Source organism: Centroberyx gerrardi, chromosome 9, assembly GCF_048128805.1.
Source record: "Centroberyx gerrardi isolate f3 chromosome 9, fCenGer3.hap1.cur.20231027, whole genome shotgun sequence".
Classification (NCBI taxonomy): Eukaryota; Metazoa; Chordata; class Actinopteri; order Beryciformes; family Berycidae; genus Centroberyx; species Centroberyx gerrardi.
Window position 1 is genome coordinate 31,070,036 of NC_136005.1, and position 26,031 is coordinate 31,096,066.

At 40.9% G+C, this 26,031-nt stretch overlaps 1 protein-coding gene across 2 annotated transcripts; it reads right to left on the reverse strand.

Annotated features, from left to right (window-relative positions):
- Positions 1-760: 760 nt before the first annotated feature.
- LOC139912855 (aquaporin-4-like) lies at positions 761-3,870 on the reverse strand. 2 transcript variants are annotated; one of them, XM_071900778.1, is made up of 5 exons: positions 3,487-3,870; positions 2,652-2,816; positions 1,298-1,378; positions 836-1,027; positions 761-802 (listed from the first exon to the last, which is right to left on the reverse strand). In XM_071900778.1, exons 1-5 carry the CDS (start codon positions 3,868-3,870, stop codon positions 761-763), a joined length of 864 nt encoding a protein of 287 aa, XP_071756879.1. The 2 variants fall into 2 exon arrangements, with proteins under 2 accessions (XP_071756879.1, XP_071756878.1); XM_071900777.1 differs by having other exon boundaries at positions 761-1,027.
- Between the last annotated feature and the right edge of the window lie 22,161 nt (positions 3,871-26,031).

Below are 26,031 nucleotides of genomic sequence, written 5' to 3' on the forward strand. Positions count from 1 at the left end.
AAAAAATACCACATTAATTGCTGTATTTAAGAGATAGGCCTAAACTTAAATTTGCATAATTTAATTTTCAGATTTTCTAAGGACCTGCAGTTGTCCTCCTGTATAGCATTCATTAATGTATTCATATCTCTTTACTGGAGCTAGTTTGTGTTGCTATTGTAAGCCCACATGATTATATCAATGGTATAGATATAATCACACAGCTGAATAGTTAAAATTTAAAGCCCCAGTCTGTAATTTGCTGTCAAAACACAATAACTACACCACTGGTTTTGTTAACATAGCTATCTAATAAATTGAAATCATTTCTTTTCTCAGCAATTTCCTGTCTAAGCTTTTGAACCAAGGACTGGTGGTGCTGTATATGACAGCTAAACCCAATTTTAAATTGTATTTTGAGGCCTTTAAAGCGTTTTAATTTTAATAATATAAATAATATATAATAAATTAGATTGAATGTAATTGTCTGATGTTTGTCTAATTATTATATTGTAAAAAAAAAACTGAATCTATGTTTCTAATGGACTTATAATGCACCTCAGCACACTTCAACTAAAGTTTACAACTTGTGTTTTGTATCTTTAACAAGGAGAATGGTGAATGGGTAAATTCGGGCACATTTCCCCTAAAAATCCATATTTGATAAAGAGAATGCAGGTAAGAGAGGATACCATTTCTTTTCCTTCTATAGGAGGTCAGTCTCCTTCAGAGTGGGCTGTCGGTCAGCGGTCTGGACATTGGTCTGCTGTTTCCTCGCTAGTCATACAGAGGACAACACCTCCCCTGATACCTCCCTCTCCCTCTCCCTTTCCCTCTCCCTCTCCTTCCTCTCGGCTCTCTCCACGTCCATGATGGTGAAGAGGGGCTCTTTGGCGGTAGCCTGGACCTCGCGGTACTTGGTGGAGGAGAAGGGCGTCTTGGAAAAGGCTTCGGAATAGCGTTTCTTCAGCTCTGGGTCTGGACAGAACAGGTATTCATACAGGGCTGCAGCCAGAGCTCCGCCCAGCGACGGACCCACCCAGTACACCTAACCCACACAAAGGAAGCACACACACATGATTTTGAGCATCCTCATACAAAGGCAGTGGATATCAAAAGTCTAGTTTTCCATTTTTAAGACATGGCACCATGGGTGAAAATGGTGAATTTGGCTGGGTTGGTCAGTTTTGAGATACTTTAATATTTTACTTCTATAACTGCTAATAACTATAAGTTTTCATTGTTCTGACACAGCTATTATAGATGATAATGTACTATGATAGTTTATGAACCATTTAAAATACTAAAAGGTTGTTACCCAGTGGTTTTCCCAGTACCAGGTGACCATGGCCGGGCCGAAGGATCGGGCTGGGTTCATACTGGCTCCAGTGTAGGGAATCTAAGGGAAAAGCACAACCATACCAACATTACTAACCTGGTGATCACAAACAGGATGGAGGATGGAGGACAATCCACGACTAACTTTAAACCAAGTCACACAAGCATGAAAATGCATTTCACCTGAGACAAAACAGAACTAGAAAACCCAGGGGTCTTTCTCAAAATGCATTCTTGTGTGTTCTTGTGTCTTCCATGACACATTTGATATAATATCTAATGGCCGAAAGTATGATTCCAAAATAAAAGAACGCCAAGGATGGTGGCTGGCTAAAGGTCCCGGAAGTTTACTTGCCAACCAAGGATGCATCGGATGTTGACTTGGCCGATAAGAATGAGAAATGGGAAGCCCCAAGATTAATTGTAAGACAATGTAAGACATTGTATGTCCAAACAGTTCTATAGTCTATAAGATAGGCTGTCTGTAGTTTACAGTGCAGTAGTTTATAGCAAGATCTGGATGAAACAGATGGGACTGTTCCTTGGTCCATCTCAAACTGTAAAGATGTTTCTCTGTTCTTTCAGTCCACCTCAAAGTTTTTTCTGTCCAAGACAACTTTGAGAAGATTGTTGTCCACAAGGACACAAGTATCAACTTGGCATTCTTAGATTGGATAATCACCTCAAATCACCTTTGACAAACATTGCCAAGTTCAAGTTAGGGAGTGAAATACAGACCATTCCATTGTGAGGGTTTATATGTAGAGACATACACAACAATGCCTGACACCACCCAGAGTGTTTTAGTGCTCAGGGCACTAAGCATAGAAGCAAAAAATAAATCAGCTTTCTGTGTGTGTGTGTGTGTGTGTGTGTGTGTGAGAGAGAGAGTGTGAGTGTGTGTATGTGTGTTCATCTGTGTCTAACTGCCTCAGCATACATTGTATTGACTAACGAGTCCAGTTGACAGTTTATTTGCATGCATGCGTGTGTGTGTGTACTATTGCCATGTAGTAGAGGTGATATTCAGTATGCATCTTAATACACATGGAAACTTAAATGTTGAAGATTTGCAGCACACTTTGTGTGCTTAACGTGTGTGTGTGTGTGTGTGTGTGTGTGTGTGTGTGGCACGTGTATTGCATTACCATGTAGGAGAAGTGTTATTCTCACTGTGTGTGGTGCTGCTACATGTACATTGGCCCCTGATGTAGACATATCACTGTAGCCTATTTACAAATGACAACCTCTCTCCCCCCAAAAAAGCCATATTATAATTCAAACATTGTTGCAAAGAACCTTTCTCTATTGAAAACTTGTTTGTGGGTACTCACAGCAAACAGGTGGCCTATAGTCACAGACAGGCCGATAGCCAAAGCAGATGAACCATTCAGGTCATTACGTTTGGGGTCACAGGTAGCAAACACAGTGAAGACCAGCTGGAAGGTGATGAAGAGTTCAACAACCAGGGCGTGACCCACAGAGATGCTAGTGTTCACCTGTATAGGGAACATAAGCTTGATATGAGCAATAGGTGTCAAGGCACTTAAAATGCATTATAACATTTTAAAATTATTACCACATTAATTTTGAGACATTAGTATAATTATCATAAACAAACGAGACCATTGCCAAGAAATTGCAGTGTAGAAGCCTCTACTGTCTTCTACACTGCAATTTACATTGTGCACCACTGGGTCAGATTTGGTGGGAAATCTGCTGTATTGCTGGCAGGAAGCAGTGGGGTTTATGGGAAATTTGGTCTTAATTTTGAGTAACACTAGCACTAACAATACCACTGGCATGAGGGTTTGATGGCCAGTCTGGGACAGCTTGATGTTAGCTTGGATCTGGCCCCATGCATAGCTCATTTTGCTTCAATAATACTTTCATTATTATGGCCATGCAGTTAAAGAGCAAATATGAGATGTTTGGTTTCCTGATCATTCACAGGAGGCGGAACCGACTAATCCTGATTTTAACAGGTAAGAGAGGATTCACTTTTGAGAATGTGAAGTAATATGATGAGTACTGTAGGGAATTACTGAAATAAGTATGGTAATAACATGACTTTCAAAGGAGAAACGAATAACAAGTAATGAATTGCTTTTTCTAAGTAATGAGACCAACACTGACAAACACACATATGGTCCCCCATCCTCCTCTCACCGTGGTGACCCCCATGCCACCCCTGACAGAGGTTGGGGTGACCCCGTAGAGGATGGCAGCCCCCACTACAGCCCCCAGGCATTGGGCCAGCAGGTAGAAGACAGCCTTGGCCAGACTAAGCTTCCTGGTCACCACCATGGCCGCCGTGACAGCCGGGTTGATATGAGCACCGCTGATGTGGCCGAAGCACTGCACCAGAGTGGCAATACTCAGGCCAAAGCAGAGCGAGATGAGCACCAGGTCGGGGGGGTGGGGCTGCTCCTCGACTGCCCCCCAGTTGATGGTGGAACCGAGGCTGAGCAGGACAAAGATGAGCATGGCGAGGAACTCGGCACCCACGCAGCGCCAAAACTCCTGGGTCCAGATGCCCTTGAAGGCGGTCATGGCTTTGTCTCGAGTGCAACAAGACGGTAACCAGACACAGCAGTGCTTTACACAGCAGGGGAAGACACACTGGGACCAACACGTCCTGGACAGGATGACGGAAAGGCAAGAAAGCAATGAAGAAGAGAACACAAGAGTAAGAGGTATGATAAGGGATTTCAACAAAGTGTTTTGCATACTTTAAATAAAAAAATCTGTTTGTAATTCCAGTTTGAATACTTGTGAAATGCTTGTAACTTAATGTTTGTATTAGTCTGGTTAACGGTGGTTGCGCCACCCAATTTGTACTGACACTCCCCTCTAGTGTCACCACCTGTTGTACTCTATAGAAGGTGACATCACCTGGCACTAATGACCAGCCAATAGCAGATGGCTAGCTCAGTCCCCTACTTTTCACCATTAGGTGTCAGTCTTCACCAAAGATTTGGGTTTGGTTTAGTTACTCTTTAAGTGGTTATGGTTTCATCTGCAGTTAAGCTAATCCTTTGTTGAGGATGTAACATTAGCGTAGTAGGTCTTGTAACATTAGTTGTTAAAGCCCCCGTGTTGCTCTCTGTGATTATTCTATTCCATGTTTATTCTATTACAAGTAGGATGTGGATTTTTTTGTGGGCTCCAATATCTCCCACTTAATAAATGTTAATGTTGGCAGTCCAAGATAACAACATTAAAATTATTCTATTCTATTCTATTCTATTCTATTATGTTATATTTCAAACTAATGCTATTTGCGTAGCAAATAAAAAGTCAATTTGGAGTGCTGTCCTAGTTTTCCTTTCTCATTATCAACTACTTTAAGGATCCAGCACCCAGTTGTTATGGTATTATCGTGAGTTGAGCAGCGTTGTATCTTATTTTTTATATTCAGACTAATACAATCAGTTCTACTTACAATTAGTTATATTCAAACTAATACAATCAGCTCTGCTTACAAAGAATAATGTCTGCTGCAGTTTGTTTATAATTGATTTTAAATTCATAAATAAAAATTATTTGGATGTGGGCAAGAACAAGTTTTTCTCTGAATAAAGAACTTACAAAGGTTCTCCTATCCCTATCCTAATCCTTAAGAACCACTTTCAGTTCTAACTTGAACCTTTATAAACCAAAACAGGAAGAGGACTTCCTCACTCTGAATGAATATCGTGAAGCTATACTCAAAATGGCAGATGGTGGAACCACTGGATAAACGCCACTCCCAACAGCTGTACCCACTCCAGTAAAATGCATAAAGAGTTGATGGAGGAGGCAAAAGGAGCGAAGGAGAGTGACAGAGCCCGGGGGAAGACCAGAGTGAACCTCGGCCGGGCGTTCGCTCACTAGAGAGAGCTCCACAAGCTGAAGGGGTTCAAGACTGACACTGAGCTGGCAAGTGGTGAGTCGTCTGGCAAGTGGTGAGTCCTTATTGGACTCAAGGGGTCACCTAAGTCATCAAATTTCAAATTGTACTGGTAGTTGTAGTAGTGACCTATCATTGTCGATTAGATTTTATTATGTTATTTGCCAACTCACAACTGCCAAACATGTAACTAGCACTAAGCTAGTTTTCACTTAACATACACAACTTAACTTATACATTTAAGTAAATAGTAATAGACTTGGTTGTTTGCTTTAATAAACATTGACTGGAGTCCATACTGTAATCAACCCACCTTTTTATTTACCATCACTGGTTTCAACTCTCTTCAGTCAACTCAACAGAGAGGCTTCACTGCATAATTATGGCAGACTAATTAAGATTCATCAAAATCCTTTGCATCTTTGCATTTTCGATCTTTTCAACAAATGATGAGACTTTTCTTTATATCTTTCATAGGTTTAAGGCATCAACAGGGTATGGCAAGGTCACCATAACTTAGTTGAAGTGAGTCCAACTTTGATATTTGCTCTTCATTCTAATGATAAAAGCTACAAGATGAAACAAAAATTACCAGAAATTTGTTTGGAAGTTATATCTAAAAAAAAAAAAAATCACGTCAGGGAGCAGACCAATGCTGAGCTGATAGTTTTGTGACATACATTTAATAATTGATCACATTGACAAAATAATAATATATCATCAGTCATTGCAAGAAATTAGTCTTTATAATCAGGTCTGGAAGTTTTGGTGGTAATTGCTATTAGATACAGGAACTTTGCCATAGCTTAGGGTTTATGTCTATATTTCCTATCCCCTGAAAACCTTGTGGCATACTCGGTCCTATTTGTCTCTCTCATCAAGTATCGACAGCCTCTTAGTCAGTTTAGAGATTATAATGGCTTCTTTGTTCCTCATGATTTCCCGTTGCTGACAGTCCAACTAGACATTAGTTCCATCTGACCGGTGTGCTCTGCATAAACAGAACATGCTTCGCAGAGAAGCAGGAGTAAACAAAGTAAGATAAACCTTCATTCAAGGGTATTAAAAAATACCCTCAAGTCCATGTATTTGATACAATAACTATATGGGCTGTCTGTCACTTTTGTAGTCTGTACATGGGAGCGCATACGCAATACAACTATCATACTAAAAGGAGTAGCCTATTAAATGTTCCCCTCGAAAAATAAACCTGTGAGATTGTGAATTATTTTGCCTCTGCGCTGGAAAATCAACCGTGGCACTTTTATTTTGAAAAGCCTCTCGTGGCAGGGCATTCATATGGAGCCCGGGAGTGGCCATCGGGAGAAAAATAATTTATCTCGTGGCCACGATTTACTGTAACGTGCACATACAATTTGTTCCCTTGATCTGGTTAAAATGAGCCCTCGTTTTGGTTTATTCGTGCACACGAGATACAATTCGTTCCCTCGATTCACTCTTTACGTGCGCACGAATTGCCAAAACGTGCCCTCGAAATAGTGATATCGTGCTCTCGATATATAATACATGCGCTCTTCACGAGCTTATAAAGTGTCAATGTGTGGCGGACTCTATGGACATTATTCACCATAATCTGTGGTTTGGGTATGTTTAACACACGCAGTTATATTGTGTGCTTCTCAGGGTTAAGGAGACACGGTCCCTTTAAGAAAGTCTGGTTTTCTGAGTGACGTCAGCTCGACGTAGGGTTGTTGTGTTTTTGGGCAGCGCGATGTAAATTGTCTTGCTCTGTGGGTTTCAAACAAATGACACACAAGTTGGTGTAGTCAACGAGAGAAGTTGTCCGTCTCCACATTCCTGCCACTTCTACAAGTGGTGATTGTCCCCCACCAAAGGGGGGACTATGGATCGGTCTCCGTCCGTTGGTACGTTCGTTCGTTCGTTCGTTAGTTAGTTAGTCACACTGTAACGTTGACTTTCTGCCGCTAGGGGGCAGCTGGACATAATACACACACATTGAAAAGACATGAGAACCTGAGAACCATGTGGACTCAATCACAGGATCACAGAGCCAGAAATTTAAGTTTTGTTTCTCCGCCTCTTGTTTATCTGCTGAGATCGGGAGGTAGCTCGTTTCTCCCACACAGTAAGCAGGCTGACCAATATCATGCATGTGACAAACTGAAGCTTGAAAAGTAAAAGTAAAATCTATACAATTATATCATATCGCAGTTTATTTCCACGCATATGCGCGAGCTCTGTCCACCTGACAGCCCTCTGTTCTGTCGGGAGACACAGATAAGCATGGAGCTTTCTGCGTTACTGCCGACGCTTCCCGGGAGCACGGTGGCGGCCAGGGCTGATGGTAGGGCGCCGATTTGTTCCCAGTGATCCATCTGAGATTTCGGCAGGGGTCCCGATGCCGATGCGTCACCGGGTGCCCGGCGAACGGCGTTTTCGGCACCGTTGGGTACCAAGGATAGTTATCAAAGTTATCATAGGTAACATAATAGTCTACACACTTGGAGACATCAGACTGGGTTGGTGTGTTGAAGTGAGAGTCAATGGAGAATTTTTGGGCAAACCTCTAACCACAAGACACTGTAGTTATTGTACAGTTGTTGGACTGTTGTACTGTTACTGCACTCACCACTGCACTACCACTGTGCCGTCAGTGTTGACTACTTATATCATATTACCACTTACCTACTGTGCAATACCATATATCACTTATCATTTAGCATTTATATTATTCATAACACTCACGCTCCTGGTGTTGTATGTTATATTGTATATTGTATTATAAATTGTATTGTAGTGTACATTGTGTAATGTATGGATTGTATTTATTGCGTATTGTAGTTCTTATATTTTGTACTGTATTGAGTAAAAACAGGACAATTACAGTTACTACATTTCAAGATATAACTTGTAAGCCTAATTCTGAGGAGAGTAGGCAACAGAAATATATGGTCAATCTGTCCTTTCATTGTCCCATACCAAAATGCTTATACAATGTCACTCATATTTTCAAGTACACTCAGCAATCACTGACTGACCCAAGGGTGGAACTACATCACTGGTGGGGGACAACATGTTTACTATTTGCTTGTTACGTTTAAATGTGGCGCTGTCCTGGGTGTGTTGCAGCCATCTGATTGTGTTTACATGGCCTGAAGGTTAAGTGGCTAAATATGTTGCAATATTTGGGGGATATGCCTATTCAGTGTAAGCAGACAATAGATATTAACATACCAAATCCTTAGGCCTATCTGCAATACCTAAAAGGTACCTTTTAAGTTGCATTTTTTCCTAAATTGCACAGTTTAACGAAATCGAGGGAACAAATTGTATCTCGTGCGCACGTTTTTACAGTAAATCGTGGACTCGATATAACTTTTTTTCTCTCCCAATGGCCACTCCCGGGCTCCGTACATTCATACCTGTAGCCGAGTTTTTTTTCAATTGCCAAACTTCACTGCCAGATACCCTCAGTCACAGTAGTGTACAGATAAAGTAATTGACAAGCTTTGCCTCCGTCTCCTACATGCTTGTAAGTTTGTACTATCACCCTGATAATAGGCTATTACAACACCATATTTTCGTTCATTTCTTGATTCTAAAAATAGTAAGGCAGTGAAACCTCCTCTAATCTGTTAGCTAGCTAGCTACAACAGAGCTTGATAATAACTAACTATAACAAATTAACGCGGTCCCACCATTCCGAAGACTACAAAAAAATATTTTAGAGATGGACCAGCAGGCACTGTAGTGGCTTTTTGTGTGTAGCCTACTAATTAATATTACTATCATTTTCATGCTAAAACTGGTGTTGTAGCAGGGCTTGGGGAAAAAAACACACAGGCTCTGTAAGGGCCAGCAAACCACAAAATGAAACCACAAGCCTATCAATGCAGTTAGTCGGAAGGAAGGAAGGAATACACGACTAAATAAAACATTGCAGCCTAATTCCAAGAAGGAAAACTGCACCTATTCAAAAAATATTAGAGACTAAACTACTAAGCAAAAAAATGTGGTTGCTGTTCCTATTATGTTTAGTAGTATTAGTAGCCTATAGTGACTAAACTACTAAACTACAAAACTGTGTTGTTGATACTCACTGTGCGATGTAAGCTGGACAGAGCCTGGCTGAAAGCAGTGTGTGTTTGGACTGAGACTTGGATATTTAAGTCTCCTCTACAACCGCAGGTCTCCACCCCAATACCAACCTACCCTCCTCGGCATTGTCCAGAAACATGAATGAATGTGTCCCATACTGCAGCCATTCAGATGCAAGGACACTTTAGGCTGCAGAACAGTCCGACGGCGGAAGGCAGCAGCACAAAACCACATGGAAAACGCAATCAGGTGTTTTCAGCGTCTTCTTCACTCCGAATCCCGGGGAAAAAAATACTCTTGTAGCCGTCTGTCAGCGCGTATTGTCAAGGCTACCCCCAAATAGGAATTTGTGCAAAAAAACAAACAAAAAAAAACACCTACTACTTATAACCCTAAATTAGGACAGGTTCCTGCATCAAATATCATTTACCACCAAAACTTCCAAACCCGCTTAAAAGGGATACATTTCTGGGGACAAAGTGGATCAATGACAGGATATTATTATTTGGTCAGTGTGATAAATAGTTGGCTTAGACATAGGGACTGACTGATATTATTCGATCATTATAATGATAAAAACTACAAGATTAAATTTGGACCACATATCTCCATACCCAGTTTTATCTAAAAAAAAAAATCAGCTTCCATCTCCAGTGCGTCTTTACGCATGTAGGCTACTCACCTCAGGCGCTCCAGAGCCCCGCCGCTCTCTGTCATGACTCCACCAGCCCGCCGGGTGTGTGTGCGGGGGTTTTATAGGACTAGTGTGCGCGCGAGCGTGTGTGTTTGCGTGTGTGTGTGTGTTTATGGTGGGGCGGGTTACCCGTCTGGTCCATCCCGGCTTGACCTAGACGGGAAGAGAAGCAGCAGTGGACAGGCTACTAGGAAGGAATGAAGAAAAAAAGAGGGTTCCTTAAGGGTTCTTTGGTTAGGGTAGTGGTTCTATATTGAACCATAATGACTCAGAAGAACCCACTGATCTGTTAAAATACAAAAATGGCAAATGGTACCCAGCATGGTACTTAAAAAGGCACATTTCATGCATTCCTAAATTATTCTTTAGAGCACCGTAAAGGTTCTATGTAGAACCATTTGAACATGGTGCTATAGAGAATCTTAAAGGGTTCTTTGCAGCACCAAAAGGACTCTGCTGGGGTGCAAAACTAAAGAACCATTTACTGGTATTTTAAAGAACCCTTTTTGTTAAGAGTGTAGTTTTCTCATCACACAATTATCAAAATCATACAGTGTGATACACAGGTCTGGAATCATGGCATAAATATTGTACAATGGCTCACAATTCAAACAGTGGAAACCGTGCCTGTTCTATAAAATGTTGGTTCCAAAAGGCTGCAAAGGGCTTCAATTATTGGTTTGGGTTTTATTTTACTATATGAACTCAAAAATATGGATCTCAAAGGGAGTTTAATGCTGTTTTGACCACTTTTAGTAGGATTCAGCTTTTTTGTCATATTCCAAAAAACAAGTGCTAATTTTAAACGTATACAAGCAATATAAGCCATGAAATAATAAAATATTCCAAATATTTCCTCATTATTTTATTAAAGTTAAAATGTCTAGTAATATGTCATAATCTTTTCCATGATTACTGTACTTATTTTCTTTATGTTTACAGTTTTCTAATAATTCTACTTTAAAAAGGTCCAGTGCAAGGAGAATCACATTTCCCAATCTCACGGTATTGTTTAATAAAGATGGTATTGTTTAATATAACTTGCCTAGTTAGGTGACAGGGACACCCTCAATCTACTAAGCACTGACTGACAAATTAGATAAATCATCAAAAATACAAGAAATGGCACTCCTCGCATTAAAAATCCATGAAAAGCTTTTCATTATTGAAGTGAAATCAGACTGGATCTTCAGGGAAAGCAGCCTATTCTTGCAATGACCTCACATTCAGGATGTCGTTGTCAGTGACATGGCTCAAACTTCAACCGCAAAATGAAAAACAAAGTGTTGTATAATGTTATATCCCTGTGATTCCAGACTTTCCTGACTCTCTGTACACACACACACACACATGCAAATGTATATGGATGTAAATAGGGCTGTGTGGAGTGTACAGCTGCTGACGGCAGCTGATTGAAGTGGCTCACTTCAGAGACTCCAGATAATAAGGCTGTCTGAACTCAACCCCACTTTGTCACACTTAGAGTAATAGACAGCAAAAACCCTATCAGCACTGGATGTACATGGATGTCAGTAGATCACAACAAAACAGCTTGTGCGCCAGCAGTCCTGCACTGCATGTAGTCAACATTTCTTGCCGCCCCCCCTCTCCCCCTCCACACACACACACACATACATACACACACACACACACACACCACCCACCCAAGAACCGAGTCTCTACAGGCTCAATACTAACACGTTGCTAAAATACAAAGCTAGCAGTGTTCATGCTTCTTCATGCAAGTTGACAGACCAGCCCACCCCCCTCTCACATCATACAAACACCCAGCGTACCCCGGCTGCACAACACAATCAACCCCCGACACACACACACACACACACCCGTTTATACACCCCCCCATCTGAGGACCTTACCTATTATATAAGTATTATGCAATATCATTTTCCAGACATACAGGCAGAAAGTTGTTGAGTTGATGAGAATGAAAAAAAAAAAATAACAAGCAAGGTTGCAATGAGATTATCGTCCCTAACCGAGTTCCACCCATCCTGGTGGCTTATGTAAGTGGTCCCGTAACAGACCCGTCCTTGAAAGCAGGGTGGTACACACGTACATTTTTGAACCTTTATTTATCCAGGGAAAGTTGACAGAGGAGGCTCTCTCTTTCCGAGCGACGTCCTGCTCCACATTCACACAGTTCGACACATTCACACTGGGAGCTGACCAGTACAACCACAGTCTTGTACTGGTGGCCAATGAGCAGGGCCTTGATCAGGGGTATGATGACTAGACTAACCAAGTGTTTTGGAGATGTGGACGGTGTAGAAATACGCAGAGAGGTGTGAGCACATAGGAAAAGCTCACAGATTCCCATCCAAACTATATCAAACAATATCAAAAGTCTAAATGCTTTCAAATGTTTTAGTTTTTGAGCTAAAAACATGTTAAACAGACTTTTTCACTTTCATTTGGATATTGTTACCAGCAAAATCAAAGTATATACAAAAGACTCATTTGTTAGTATGTATTGAAGCTGCACTACAAAAGATGTCTATGTCTTCTCAGCCTAAATCACAAAGTATGTCTGCAACAGAGAAGAAGAGCGTCTCATCTCCACTAATTGAGACACTGTAGATTCACCCAAATTAAATTCTGGTGTCAGTGTGGTCACTGGAGGGAAATCTTCTCAAAACTTAAGAGTGAAATCCAAAAGAGTCCCCTTTCTCTGTCCAGAGAAAGCTGGACTCATTAACAATGGCTGAACCTCTTCTCCACCTCCATCACACACTGAGAAGAAGACATTTAGTTTACTGACATCACCACACAGGATTTCTGGGTAATGAAGTCCTTCAAACTTCAGAGCTTCTGTCCAGCTTCATAGTATGATACTACCACCGTGTTGAACAGAAGCTGCTGGCTTCCTTGGGCTCTAAGCCAAACATAACTTTAGGAATTAAGACTAGAAAGTTCTACCTTGGTTTCATTAGACTAGAACACATTTTGCCACATGGTTTTGGGAGATAGACTGTGTCTTCTATAATTAAGGCATACTGGATGGCGTTTAGTGAGAAGTGGCCTCCATCTTGCCAGAAGAGTTGTTATATTCATGGAGTGTCCAGACTCTACCATCCATTTTTAATGTTGCTGTCGGCCTCTTGGTAGCTTCCTAATGAACCTCCTTCTTGGGGTTTGGGTCATCCATGTGATCCAGGCAAGGTCCTGCTGCTTTCATGTTTCCTCCACTTCTTCATTATGGTCTTCACTATCCCAGGTTAGATTTAAGGTCTTTGAAATCTTTTTCTGCCAAAGTTTTTTTTTTGTCGTTGCCAAATCCCAATGTGTCATTACACGCGAAGTCGCCAGCCTCTTCTTTTCACCTGACAGAGAGTGTAATGCGGTCAGAGGTTCATAATAGTTTTAGTTTTCCATCTTTTATACATTATCAGAAAACAGTACCCTCTTGTTTCTACATTGATTTGCATTGAAGTCAGATTTCATTTCAAGCCTCAAAGCAATAAAAACTAGAAAATTTGGGATGGGACAATATGCTCATCTCATGATTTGATTCAATGCGTGATATGGGGTTCACAATTCGATACAACCACGATATGATGTAATAAATAAAAGTACAATGACAACATGACAGTATGACTGTGCAGAATTATGTTTATTTCTGAGCCACAAATCTTTCTAGTGATGGCATTGGCTTGCTAGAATGTAAACTACAATTTAATACTGTCATTACAAAGTGCAAATAATATAATTTGGATGGACAGCTTGTGAAACTGTGATGGTCAAGCCATCTCAGTTGTGATTACTACAGCAGAACAATACGTATTTTCACTGCAATATACTGAATTTAGATATATCGTCCCATCCCTAGTTGTTAATGTGTGTGTTAAGTCAACAAAATCTTTTGACCGTTACCAAAAGACTGTAACATGGTAAAAAGTGATAACATTGTAATTCCCACCAGTTATAAGGCGAGACACTGTAAGTACCTGAATGGTAGTGTGGATTCATAGGGGAGGCTGTCTTTCCACAACAACATACAGCTTTGTTTTGGCCACAGCAACAACAAACTGATTGTATCACATCCACAATTGACCTAAGGCCACTACAACTGACCAGAACCAGCGTCTGTCCATTTCTAAACTGACCAGGGTTGAGGAGGAGGTAACGGTAAGTATACATGTAATGGCAATACAGTATTTTTTGATAATTTTGAAAATTACACAGCTGTGTAGACTGCTGGACAGGACGCTCTATAATCTGATCTTGACGGAGTCATAGTGGGTGGATCGAAGTAGTCCATATGAAGAAAACAAAGATGATATTGGAAGGACAGGGAAGAATAACTGCTAGGGTCTGATCTGAACAGACAGGTGCTCTTTGGAGGGACAGGTAGATTCAAAATGATAGTAGAAAACTTTGGATCCTTCACTTGCTGGTAAAAACAAGTAACTCTAAAAACCTCACAAAACAGCCAAAAGCAGTGATCCAAAAGGAAAACCATTGTCTTGGTTTTCTTTTTGGATCACTGCTTTTTAGAATTCAGTCTTTATAGATTATATTGATATATTGTTAATTTATAATAATATAATAAATTGGTTTACCATGTCCGCAGTTAATGATATTACCACTGGTAAAACTGCAGCCTGTAAACTGAAATAAGTTTTCATTTAAATTTGTAAAACAGGAAACATTCAAACGAAAATTAGAACAAAGATAAAGATAAGATAAAAAGAAGAAAAAAGAAGAAACACATGATGCATATTTAGTCTCATTATTTTAGAAGCAAAGTGTAATCAGATTACATTATTGAGTTTGAGTAATTCAATGGATTTACATTCCTAATTCCCCAGTCACAGTTCAAAGATGATGGTCAGCATTTTGGAGTCACCCTTCCCAACCCTGGGGCCGTTCCAGGAGCACCTCGTTGATGTTTTGTACTGCTTGTAGATGTCACCATCTCCTCTGGTATCTCTGCTGTTTGCAGTTGCAGCAAAGATGTTGTGTGAAGCCTTGTATGCTGATAACACTTCCAACAACACGACAACAAGCCGGTCATAGTGGAACACACAGCAAGCTTAAACCAGCTCCGCCTAACCCCGACCACAAGCAATGGGTGTTGTCAGTAGCATGAAAAGATACAGCACAATAAAGATAAGCAGACTGTATATGCGCTTTTCTTACATTAAAGAGATTTAAAGTAAGAATCTGCAACGTTTTCATATAAATAAACTTCTGTTTTGCTGCTCTCTATGGCCGATAGATATAACACAATAGTGATTCAACCTATATCCAGTTCATGAAAGCTTTTCCATTTGCTGTTCTAAACACCCAGGGTCTGGTAGGTCTTTCCAGAGAAAAATCCTCTCCCACACAGGAAGTGATTTCCGGTTTGTTTGGAATAAATAGAAGAAGAATTGAGTAGTTAGCATATGTATTTATTAATTTATCTCTAATTATGGCCGATTCTGTCCTCCATACCTGAAAGAATGGCTGACAATGATTGTGGATAGTATTTAGTCTGTATTGGAATTGTTTGTTTTATGGACTTTTGAGGGAACGTGAACCAAAAGTATCTCTAAATAATCACATTACATTACTGAGTATTCAAATGGACCATATTACAAATTACAATTTTAATCAGTAATGTGTAACAGATTATGTTTTCAAAGTAACCTCCCCAGCCCTGCCCATATGCAGCTCCTCTGAAAACAACAGGATCTACCATAAAAGTCAATCTGTTTTCCCCTAGTTTAAAGTCTCCAGATGTTTTCAAATCTCATCATCTAAATACTTTAAAAGGTCCAGTGCAATGAGAATTGCATTTCTCAATTTCATGGTATAATTTAACAAAGGACCTGTTAATGTAGTTACTCAAATTATTATAACTGTCAGCACTGTGGAAATGTGACTAACGCCCTTTGAAAAACTCTCCCTCTGGTTTTTGATCAAATTCCACACAAGTATGCATGAATATTTTTTATTCTTATTAGTCTGGGTTTCAGTGGAGAGTTTTAGTGTCCCATGATGGTCTAAATGCTGTTTCAGAGGCTTTTCCACCCTGACAAGAATACAATTCTGGGGAAACACTGAATACTTGGAATGTTTGGTGGGCATGACAATGGTCAAATTTAAAGTACCAAAATATTGGTGCAAAATATCAGCAGCTTCAATCCAAAAATATCAGTATTGGCCTTCAAAACTCTAGCTGTGCACTTTAAGTGTAGAGGTGTAGAAGAGTGACTCTCCAAATGTTTTTTATTGACTGCAACTGCAAGCACTGTTTCAGAAATCGATTTGAACCTGAAGAAAAACTCCACTTTCCCATGGGGTTTCCTTCAGTTCAAGCTCTTCCTCCCCTCAACCTCTTCCACCTCCTCAGCTTTTCTCTCCTCCCCTCTCCCAGCGCTCCCATCACAAAAGGAGATCAAGTGCGTACGTGCGAACACGCTCATAGCTTTGTGTAGGTACAGGCAGCTGATCCGACTCCGACAAGACAGAGAATGGAAAGGTGAGAGAGGGGGTAAGAGAGGCAGTGGATAACCGGGAAAGGGAGGAGGAAGAGAGAGAGAAAGGAAAACGGGGGAGGGAGAAGATGGAAGAGAGAGCAAGAGAGGGAGAAAGGGAAAGGAGAGAGATGGGAATTTTTGTATTAACCTTTAAAAGTCGACGGAGCTCCGTGCTCTTTTCCAGCAACACCCTGCTTCACATTCATATTTAAACTTGAGCTCATCATTGCGTGTCAACTTGTAGAAGAGCAAAACCAGAGCAGAGGTTCTGAACTGACATCCATGAGTCTGCAGGTTTTTGCTCCAATCAAACACTACAGTAGCTAATTTCACTGATTAATACATCTTTGACCAGAGAGGAGGAATGAATCAGTGACATCAGCTGCTGTAGTATTTGGTTGGAATTGGAAACCTGTAGACTCTTGGGCCTCAATGGCACATGGGCTGATTATCAAATCCAAGAACACCAAGTCGATACTTGTGTCCTTGTGGAGAACGTTTTTCCCAAGTCGTCTTGGAGAACAATCTTCCCATGAAAGTAAGAACAGAGACGCTTCCTTACAGTTCCAGATGGACTGTGTGCTTCATGTCGCGCGAGTGATTAATTCAGACACACAGCTGTTAATTTTCCCACCAGTTAACCATCTCTGTACTGTAGACCAGCAGTTCTCAACCTGGGGGTCGCAAGATTATTTTGGGGGGTCGCGGGATGGTTGATAAATATTTTTTGAGAATTATTTTTCCATTAAATCTCCCATACCAATGATATAATATATATAATTTATATAATATATAGTTTATATATATAAAACAGATTTGAGTGAGTGAAATGAGTGTGTCAATGCGTGCGCGCGCACACTGGAGGGCACCAGAAGTGGTCTCCTCCAGCTTGGGTGGCACAGTGACAGGTGCTTGGCCAAGCTAGCTAACTACTGCAATAAAGTGGCTGAATATGGAGCGGTGGCTTCTCAAAAAAAGTCTGCCAGCTCAAAATGCGGACCAAGAAGAGATGTGTGAACGTGGGCCGCCTGAAAGTACACCGTCAACTGAAAAACGTAAAGTTCCGGCGGTTCCGACAGATTCCCTGGCCTCCAACAAGCGTCGGAAATATCAGTCTGAGTTTCTGCAGTACGGATTCACGTGCCTAACCAAAAATTAAGTGGAATATCCACAATGTGTTCTGTGTTCTGAAGTGCTTGCCCACGAAAGTTTGAAAACAGTGAAATTGAAGAGACATTTGCAAACCAAACACCCATCCCACATTGACAAACCATTAGATTTTTTTCGTCGCAAGGAGGGAGAACTGCGGAGCCAGAAGACGGCTGTACGTGAGCACTCTACAATCCCTGCCAGAGCCCTGTTAGCTTCATATGAAGTGGCATACCTAGTTGCTCAGTCGAAAAAGCCCCATACTATTGCCGAGAGCCTGATCTGCCCAGCAGCGATTGCAATGGCCAGAGCTATGCATGGTGACAAAATAGCTAGCACGCTTGAGACTATTCCAGTGTCTAATGAGACAATGGTGAGGCGCATTGGTGACATGGCAAACGACATAAAAGTCCAGCTCATTGACCGAGTGAAGAAAAGTGGAAGATTTTTCCTGCAAATTGACGAATCAACGGATGTATCCAGTGATGCGCAGTTACTTGTTTTTGCAAGATACAGCTACGAGGGGAAAATGTACGAGGATATGTTGTTTTGCTCAACACTCGAGGGAACTTGCACTGGTCGTGATATTTTTAACAAACTGGAGAGTAAAATGCGCGAGGAGGGGCTAAGTTGGGGAAATTGTATCTCTGTGTGTACAGATGGAGCTGGCGCCATGCAGGGGACAAGAAAGGGACTAAAGGCTAAAGTTTTGGAAGTGGCACCGCATGTCAAATTCACGCATTGCATTATTCACAGAGAGGCCCTCACTAGCAAGAACCTTGAGCCACAACTCCGCAACGTTCTCCAAACAGCGATTAAAGTAGTAAACTTCATCAAATCGAATCGAATACCAGACTGTTTGCCACACTCTGCCATGAAATGCGATCGGAACACGAATCTCTACTATTTCACACAGAGGTCAGATGGCTCTCACGGAGGAAAGTGTTAACCAGATTATTTGAACTGCGTGAAGAGGTCTGTATCTTCCTATCAGATTGCGGTTCCCCCCTCGCTGACCACCTGACTGACCCCAAGTGGGTTGCTAACCTTGCATATCTGGCAGGCATATTTGATAAACTAAACTGTCTAAACGTGTCCCTCCAAGGCCCAAACACCAATGTCCTCATGCTTTCTGACAAGGTTACAGCGTTTGCTAGGAAGCTGGAGCAGTGGGCCGCGCGAGTCGAGGACGGCAGTGTTGAAATGTTCCCTGAGCTAGAGGACTTCATGGACAATTCTGACATAAGCATCCAAACGATGAAAGGAGTTATTGCTACTCACCTCAGAAGCCTGCTTGACCATTTCAATAGGTACTTCCCAAAAGACGACACCCCAAAGAGAAACGACTGGATACACCAACCTTTCACCACCTCCACTGTCCAACACCTGTCATCGGAACTTGAGGATGCGCTCTTGGACCTCTCTTCTGACCACACATTACAGACCGCTTTTGCATCATGCACACTGGAGGAATTCTGGCTGTCAGTGGCTGCAGAATACCCAGGACTATCAAAGGCTGCAATGGATATACTTATTCCTTTTAGATCTACATATCTATGTGAGAAGACCTTTTCCTCACTGACATTTATCAAGAACAAATACAGATCACGGCTCATCAGAGTTCGTCGTGTCGCAGTCTCCAGCATAAAACAGCTGCTTTGTTCAAAGAAACAGGCCCAGCCATCCCACTAAAACGAGTAAGTGAATGCTATCCCTGTTACAAAGGGAAAAAAAACTGATAATACAAGCCTATATGCCTTTACAGGTCTAACTGTTAAAAAAAACTGAATCAACATTGAGAATCGCTATTACAAAAGGGGAAAAAATACAAAACGAGATGAATGATAATAGGCTACAAGCCTACAACAGGCCTAACTGTTATAAGAACTGTGAATGAACTGAGAATATAAGCCTGCATGGACTAAAAGGTATTTGCACTGTGCTTAAAGCCGTTTTGCAGGCCCAGCTACTTTAATAATATGATAATGTATTGGCCCTAGTTTTTGCCTATTGCCTTTATTCAGCTTGTAAAGCAGTCGTGTCGCCTCCTTCACAATGAGTTGTGCTGTCGGATCTTGCATAAAATTTAAAACTGTAATTAAAGCCAAATTGATTTAGACTAGTTGTTTTGTATATTTTTGGTCAGTAATGGAAGGTTTGTGTACGTTTGGTAGCTGTCATGTGTGCGTCTGGTAGCTGTCATGTGTGTGTTTGGTAGCTGTCATGTGTGATAGTAACTCCTGGGACAAACAGGGAGCAGAGAAATGTGTGTATGCAGCAGAGGGTCGCTCAATCTTCCACTGCTATGAAGTCTGCGTCCCGTGTGCAGAGAAAATAGGCTAAATACGCGCCGAGCTCCGTGCCATGCGCACCTGTGTAAACAGCAGTGCCAACAGGGCAGGGCGCTGAAGTGAAGCGGGTCACTGCAGTGTGTTTCAAGGGTGAGTCGAGAGGGAGGGGGTCGTGAACCCCAACCTACATTTTTTTGGGGGTTGCGGCTCAAAAAGGTTGAGAACCACTGCTGTAGACTACAGCGCTGCTCGGATGTGATGGGCCGTTGTCGCAATGGATCTTGGGGCTTTCAATTCGTTCTTGACGGTCCAGTCACCATCCGATGCATCCTCGATATTTTAAGGTTGGCAAGGAAACTTCGGGGTTTTCTATCTGTCCTCCATCCTGTCGTTCTTTTGTTTAGGAATTGTGCTTCAGCATTCGGCGACACAAGAATGCACAAGAACGCATATTGATAATCAGCCATGATTAAGAACCACTGATTGAGAGCAGTGGTTCTCAATCGTGGTTCATGGGGTGTAGAACTCTGCTGGTTTTCATTCTAGCCATCTAATCAGGGACTGATTTACACCTGGGATGACAGGTGAATGCAGTTAACCGCAATTAACTAGCTGGTATGATAGAAACCAGCAGTACTCTTGGTCCCGAACACCAAGAATGCCAAGTCGATACTTGTGTCCTTGTGGAGAATGTTCTTCCCAAGTTGTCTTTGAGAGATCGATCTTCTCATGAAAGTAAGCACAGAGATGCTTCCTTAATCGTTACAGTTTGAGATGGACTGTGTGCTTCACGTCATTAATTAAGACACACAGCTGTTAATTTTCCCAGCTGTTTCAACCTGCTCTGCTGCGCTGCTCGAATGTGACGCGACGTTCTCGCAATCAATCTTGGGGCTTTCCATTCATTCTCGTCAGTCAAGTCTCCATTTGATGCTTCCTTGGCTGGCAAGTAGGCCTAAACTTGCGGGATCTTTATCTGTCCTCCATCCTTTCTTTCTTTAGTTTTGGAATCATGCTTCGGCTAGATATAACAGAAAATGCATCATGGAAGACACAAGAACGCATATTGATAAAGAGGCCAGGATGGAGAACCACTGATCTAGAGCAGTGATAACCATTTTCATACCAAGGACCCCTAATTTAGTCCACATTAGGGCCACGGACCCCATTTGATGAGATTCTGTCTCTCGGACCCAAATCTGAGAATATTTTTATTGTTAGATATGATTCTGTCCAGAATTCCATAACTATCTGTATTGTAGGTAGAGAGATAACAGTGAAACTATGATCAAAACAGTCATTCTTCTACATTCTCTAAATGTGTTAACTCCTTGTAAATAAAATAATGGTGAAGTTTAACAATTCATTAATTTGCTGGGGACCCCTGGTGGTCCCCGGACCCCATGTTGAGAACCACTGATCTAGAGGACAGAGGACAGTTTTTGTGAACTCATCAGTAGTAGGCTTTAGTATTTGATTTCAAAACAACAAGGTGTCTTTTGATGTAATTTGTCATTTCTATTATGGGATATTTTATATGAAAAAACAGTAAAATTAGATATTCTAGTATTATTATATTAGAGTATTTTTTAAATAATCAAAAAAGGAAATTTTTTTATAAATCCTTTTCTAAATTACAAACTATTATTCATCAGAATAAAACAGGATGAAAATGAACTCTTAAAAGGTGTTCTGACTGATATGGAAATTCTCACATTTTTTAGGAAATATTAGCTAACCTGAATATGTTGATTACAAAATAAAATTCATCATCCAAAAACAGTAGTACTGCTACAGTCTGTGTAATGGCAATGAACACTGTGCATGCAGTGGAAGATAATTCAATGCATAATTAAAGTCTATTACACTGAAGCATGCGGGGTTGATGGTCATGAGGAACCCATGATAATGAGGAGGAGGGGCAGGGATGCATCACAGTGTGCTCCTGCTACTTTGGCTGATGGCAGATCAGTGGGGTCTCATTACGTATCAAACAAACCCTCTACAGGGAGAATAAGATCTGACACCAGGCCAGGACACACACACACACACACACACACACACACACACACACACAAGCGAGTGGTTAGTGCCATACTGTAGCCTCCTATATTAGCGGCAGCGGGACTTCAACTTAGAAATCAATTTTCTTAGCAATCAATTTAGAAACAAACATGAATTAACATAAGTGGTGTTCCCCCAGGTTTCTAATTGATTTCCAAAGTTCATAAATATATCCTGTTTACCCAAAGCAACTTGCTGCAAGCTGTCAAGCAATCAGTATTATGGAGGACTGTGCTGTGCTGTAGTGAATCAGTCCAGTGGAGGGCAGTGGAGCACTGCAATACTGACAACACCAGAAATATGTGGGTTTTGTATTATCTACTCTCCCTGTATTGCTTTGTCTCTCTTTTTATCCTCTCTCTCTTTCACACTCTCCTCTGTCTCTCGCTCACACCATCTCTCCCTCTCTTTCAAACTCAGCTAAGGCAATTACAATCTCTCTCTATCTGTTTTCTTAAAAAAAAAAAAAAATCTCTTCCCAACTCTGCTGAAGCAATTCTGTCGTTCTCTCTGTTTCTGTCTCTCTCCCTCTCTCCCTCTTCTCGTCAGCCATACAGACCATGGGGGTTTCTGTTCTCGTCAGGGATTGGCTGATTGATTCTGACATTTCCACAGCCTGATCATTGATCATTTCCTCCTCTCCTGAATATGAATGTGTGCAAATGTCTTCTTGGGCATTTGGGTATTTTTATATGTGCCATTTTTTTTTTTTTTTTGGTTAGTGCGTGTGTGTGTGTGTGTGTGTGAGAGAGAGAGAGAGAGAGAGAGAGAGAGAGAGAGAGAGAGAGCGAGCGTGTACTTATTGGGGGTTATGTATATGTTTTGGGGGTTATGTAGGCTATTCCAGAAATACATACAAAGCAAATCCAATTCCAGTCCCCATAACTTAAGCTAAACATGATGGAAACATGATATGATTCATACCAGTTGAGAACACATGAAGAAATAGCTGAATATGAGCATCAGTCCAGACTTAATTTTGTTCCGCTAGGCTTTCCATGCCTGAGGAACTGCTGGCTTTTAGATGTCAACATCCGCCTCCTTCTACCCATAATCCTTTGCGTTTTGGGGTCATTTCCTGCAGTTGGTTCGGGTTACGTTCGTACCACAGTTCTCTTGTCAGAGGCCTCAATCCACTTTAGAAACACAGTTCCCAAGATTCTGCTATTTGATGAAAGGCTGGTAGCTTTTCTGATTTCATTTTTGATTTCAGTTGAAAAGTGACATGGCCTTGTATGTATTGGACACACTTGGACTTAATTCACTGTATGAATTCAAAAATGCATGATAGTCAATGAGCTAAAAACTTTGTTTTACTTAAGGTAGGCACCACAGGGGAAGATGGCGATTTTGGCTGGATTGGTCAATGTGGAGTTTCACAGACACACGGATGCCTCCTGCTTCTTAACAAAAATAGATGGCTTTTGTAATTTATATTTTATGGGGTCTTTTACATTAAAAAAATGTGAAAAATATGAGATATTCTCCATTTACATAGTATTTTGTAAATCAAAAAAGGAACATTTTTACAAAAAAAACATGAATAAAATGATGATGACTGATGAATGATTGATTTTTTCTGAAATATTAGCTAATTTGAATATGTTGATTACAATTTTTTTTACTATTCACCTGTGGCGCTTCACCTTAATCTCTGAAAAGTACAATTTTACAAATTCAGGATTTTCCAGTGACAGCAGTGATATGTTTTTTCCTGTGACGTTGGACATCTCCTCCTCGGTGTGCAGACATCAGCAGCTCTCTCCTGAATCTAAATAAAACAGAGCCAAGACTGAAATGTGTGATGTTTTCAAGTGACACTTTCTGGAGCTGCTCCATTGGGAGAATAACTTTGAGGGCATGGTGACATTACAGGGGTTTGGGGACATGTTTTGGTTCATAACAGCTGAGTACTGGTAGGAAATAAAACTCACTGAAATGCAACAACTTGAAGGGTGGAGACACTCAAATAAGCTTTTTTGAGTTTGCTTTCAAATCACCAGGTCCACATCTTCGATCCAGACTTCCACTGACATTGCATTGTACTGTAAGCTGCTCATGTGACCTGACCCAGCTGGGCCTGGCAATTCTGGCTCTGGAACTGCATTTCATTGGAAGTCGGAAGTCGATAGTTCTGAGTTGGTATTACCGACTTCTGATCTAAATGCGTTCCAGTGCATCTGCTTGGGAAAACATGGACGCAACACGCTTTGCCCACTAACGTTAACGTTAGATATCTGACAATGCTCTAGTAACGTTAGCAGGCTAGTTCATACTAGCAAAGACTTCTATCTACTAACGAAGCACAAGTCAACTGAATTACGTTACAAATGGAAAGTACAAAATTGGTACAACAGGTTTTCCTAACACAAAAACTACATATCAAGTAAAATCTAGTTTTATTAAGTACACATCGATGCAAAGTGTGCGCCGCCATACTGCTGTGACGTCAGGTGTGTTTATGTCGGAGAACTCGGGCGGAATGGATCTTGCCCAAATATCCGACTGGGAACTCTGACTTGAACGACTGTTCTGTTGCACTTTTCCGTGTCGGAAGTCATTTTTCTCTGAGTTCTGAGTACAATGGAATGCAGCAACAGTACTCCTTAACATATTTTACTATTGAAAATGGGCCGCATTTAGGGCTGGGTGACATACTGAAAATTTACCAAAACCAACACTGGCTGTCTGTATATTTGGTAAACACATTTGTCAAGTAGCCAACTTTGCATAAACAGTTTCATTTGTGTTGCTTAAACTGAGAGTCGCACTTCACAGTAGCATAGCTAGTGGATAATCAGCTGTGTCAAGCTGGCTAGAGAAGGACAGAAAAAAAACTGAAGTGATGTGGGTTTATCTTCAAAATAAAAGCATCCTATTTATATTTATGACACTAATGGTGAATGTAGTATTTCTGCACTGGGGTCAGAAAAATAAACAAATTATTGTTTCATTGTTTAAATGTGACAGTATATAGTGATATGAATCTCAGGCCATATCACCCAGCCCTAGCGGCATTCCCCTTTAAAGGATATTACTGAAGCCACTGGCAATGTTAAGATCTAGGCTCTAAACATTGTAAAGTTTTGAATCAATGTTCAGTGATCACATTTAGTCATTTTAAGTAACAGCTGAATTTCAATAAACTACATATGTATTTTGAAGAGGAAAATATTGTGTGATGTTTGTTGCTCGCTGTTAAAAAAATACATGATTACATCCTGTTGTGTTACCTCAAGATAGCTTATAACTATATGCTTTAATGCCTGCAATCATTTTGTCAGTAAGTAAGTATGACATTTTTCAAAAGGTTTATATCTTATTTTGGAAAGAAAAGATTATTTTTCAAGATGCTTGTAGGACATCTTGAAATCAAACCCATTTATGAGTTGTGTGTTACAATGGATTTTACCTTTAAGACCTGGCTGTAACAACTCAATACTCCATTACTGTTTCTTGGTGGCCTCTGGCCTTTCTGAATATCAGGGATACACTGCGGCAGTCAGAGACACAATAACATAATCCCTTAGAGCCCTCTGGGCCTGCTCAATACAGAACAGTGTTTACCCACTCAGTGTTTAAGATACAATATAATAGTCTGACTAGTGGACTGTTTCCTGCATTCAATTCTAGGCCAACAGGGGTACATGTAGTTGGGAGGTCTTACCCACTACACCATCCTTACTGACACTACTGACAATTTAATTTGATGAGAGAATGTCTTGTTCTGTGTAACTATAATGTATTCTGTCTGTCACAGGTTTGACTGCAGTTCAGTTTAAAGAGGAATACCACTTAATTAAGGAATCTGTGTTTTAGCTATGGTTTAGGGCAGTGATTCTCAACCTTTTTCATATCAAGGACACTAATTTAGTCCACATTAGGGCCACGGACCCCCATTTGATGAGATTTTGTCTCTCGGACCCAAATCTGAGAATATTTTTATTGTTAGATATGACTTTGTGCAGAATTCCATAACTATCTGTGTTGTAGGTAGAGAGATAACAGTGAAACTATGATCAAAACAGTCATTCTTCTACATTCTCTAATTGTGTTAAC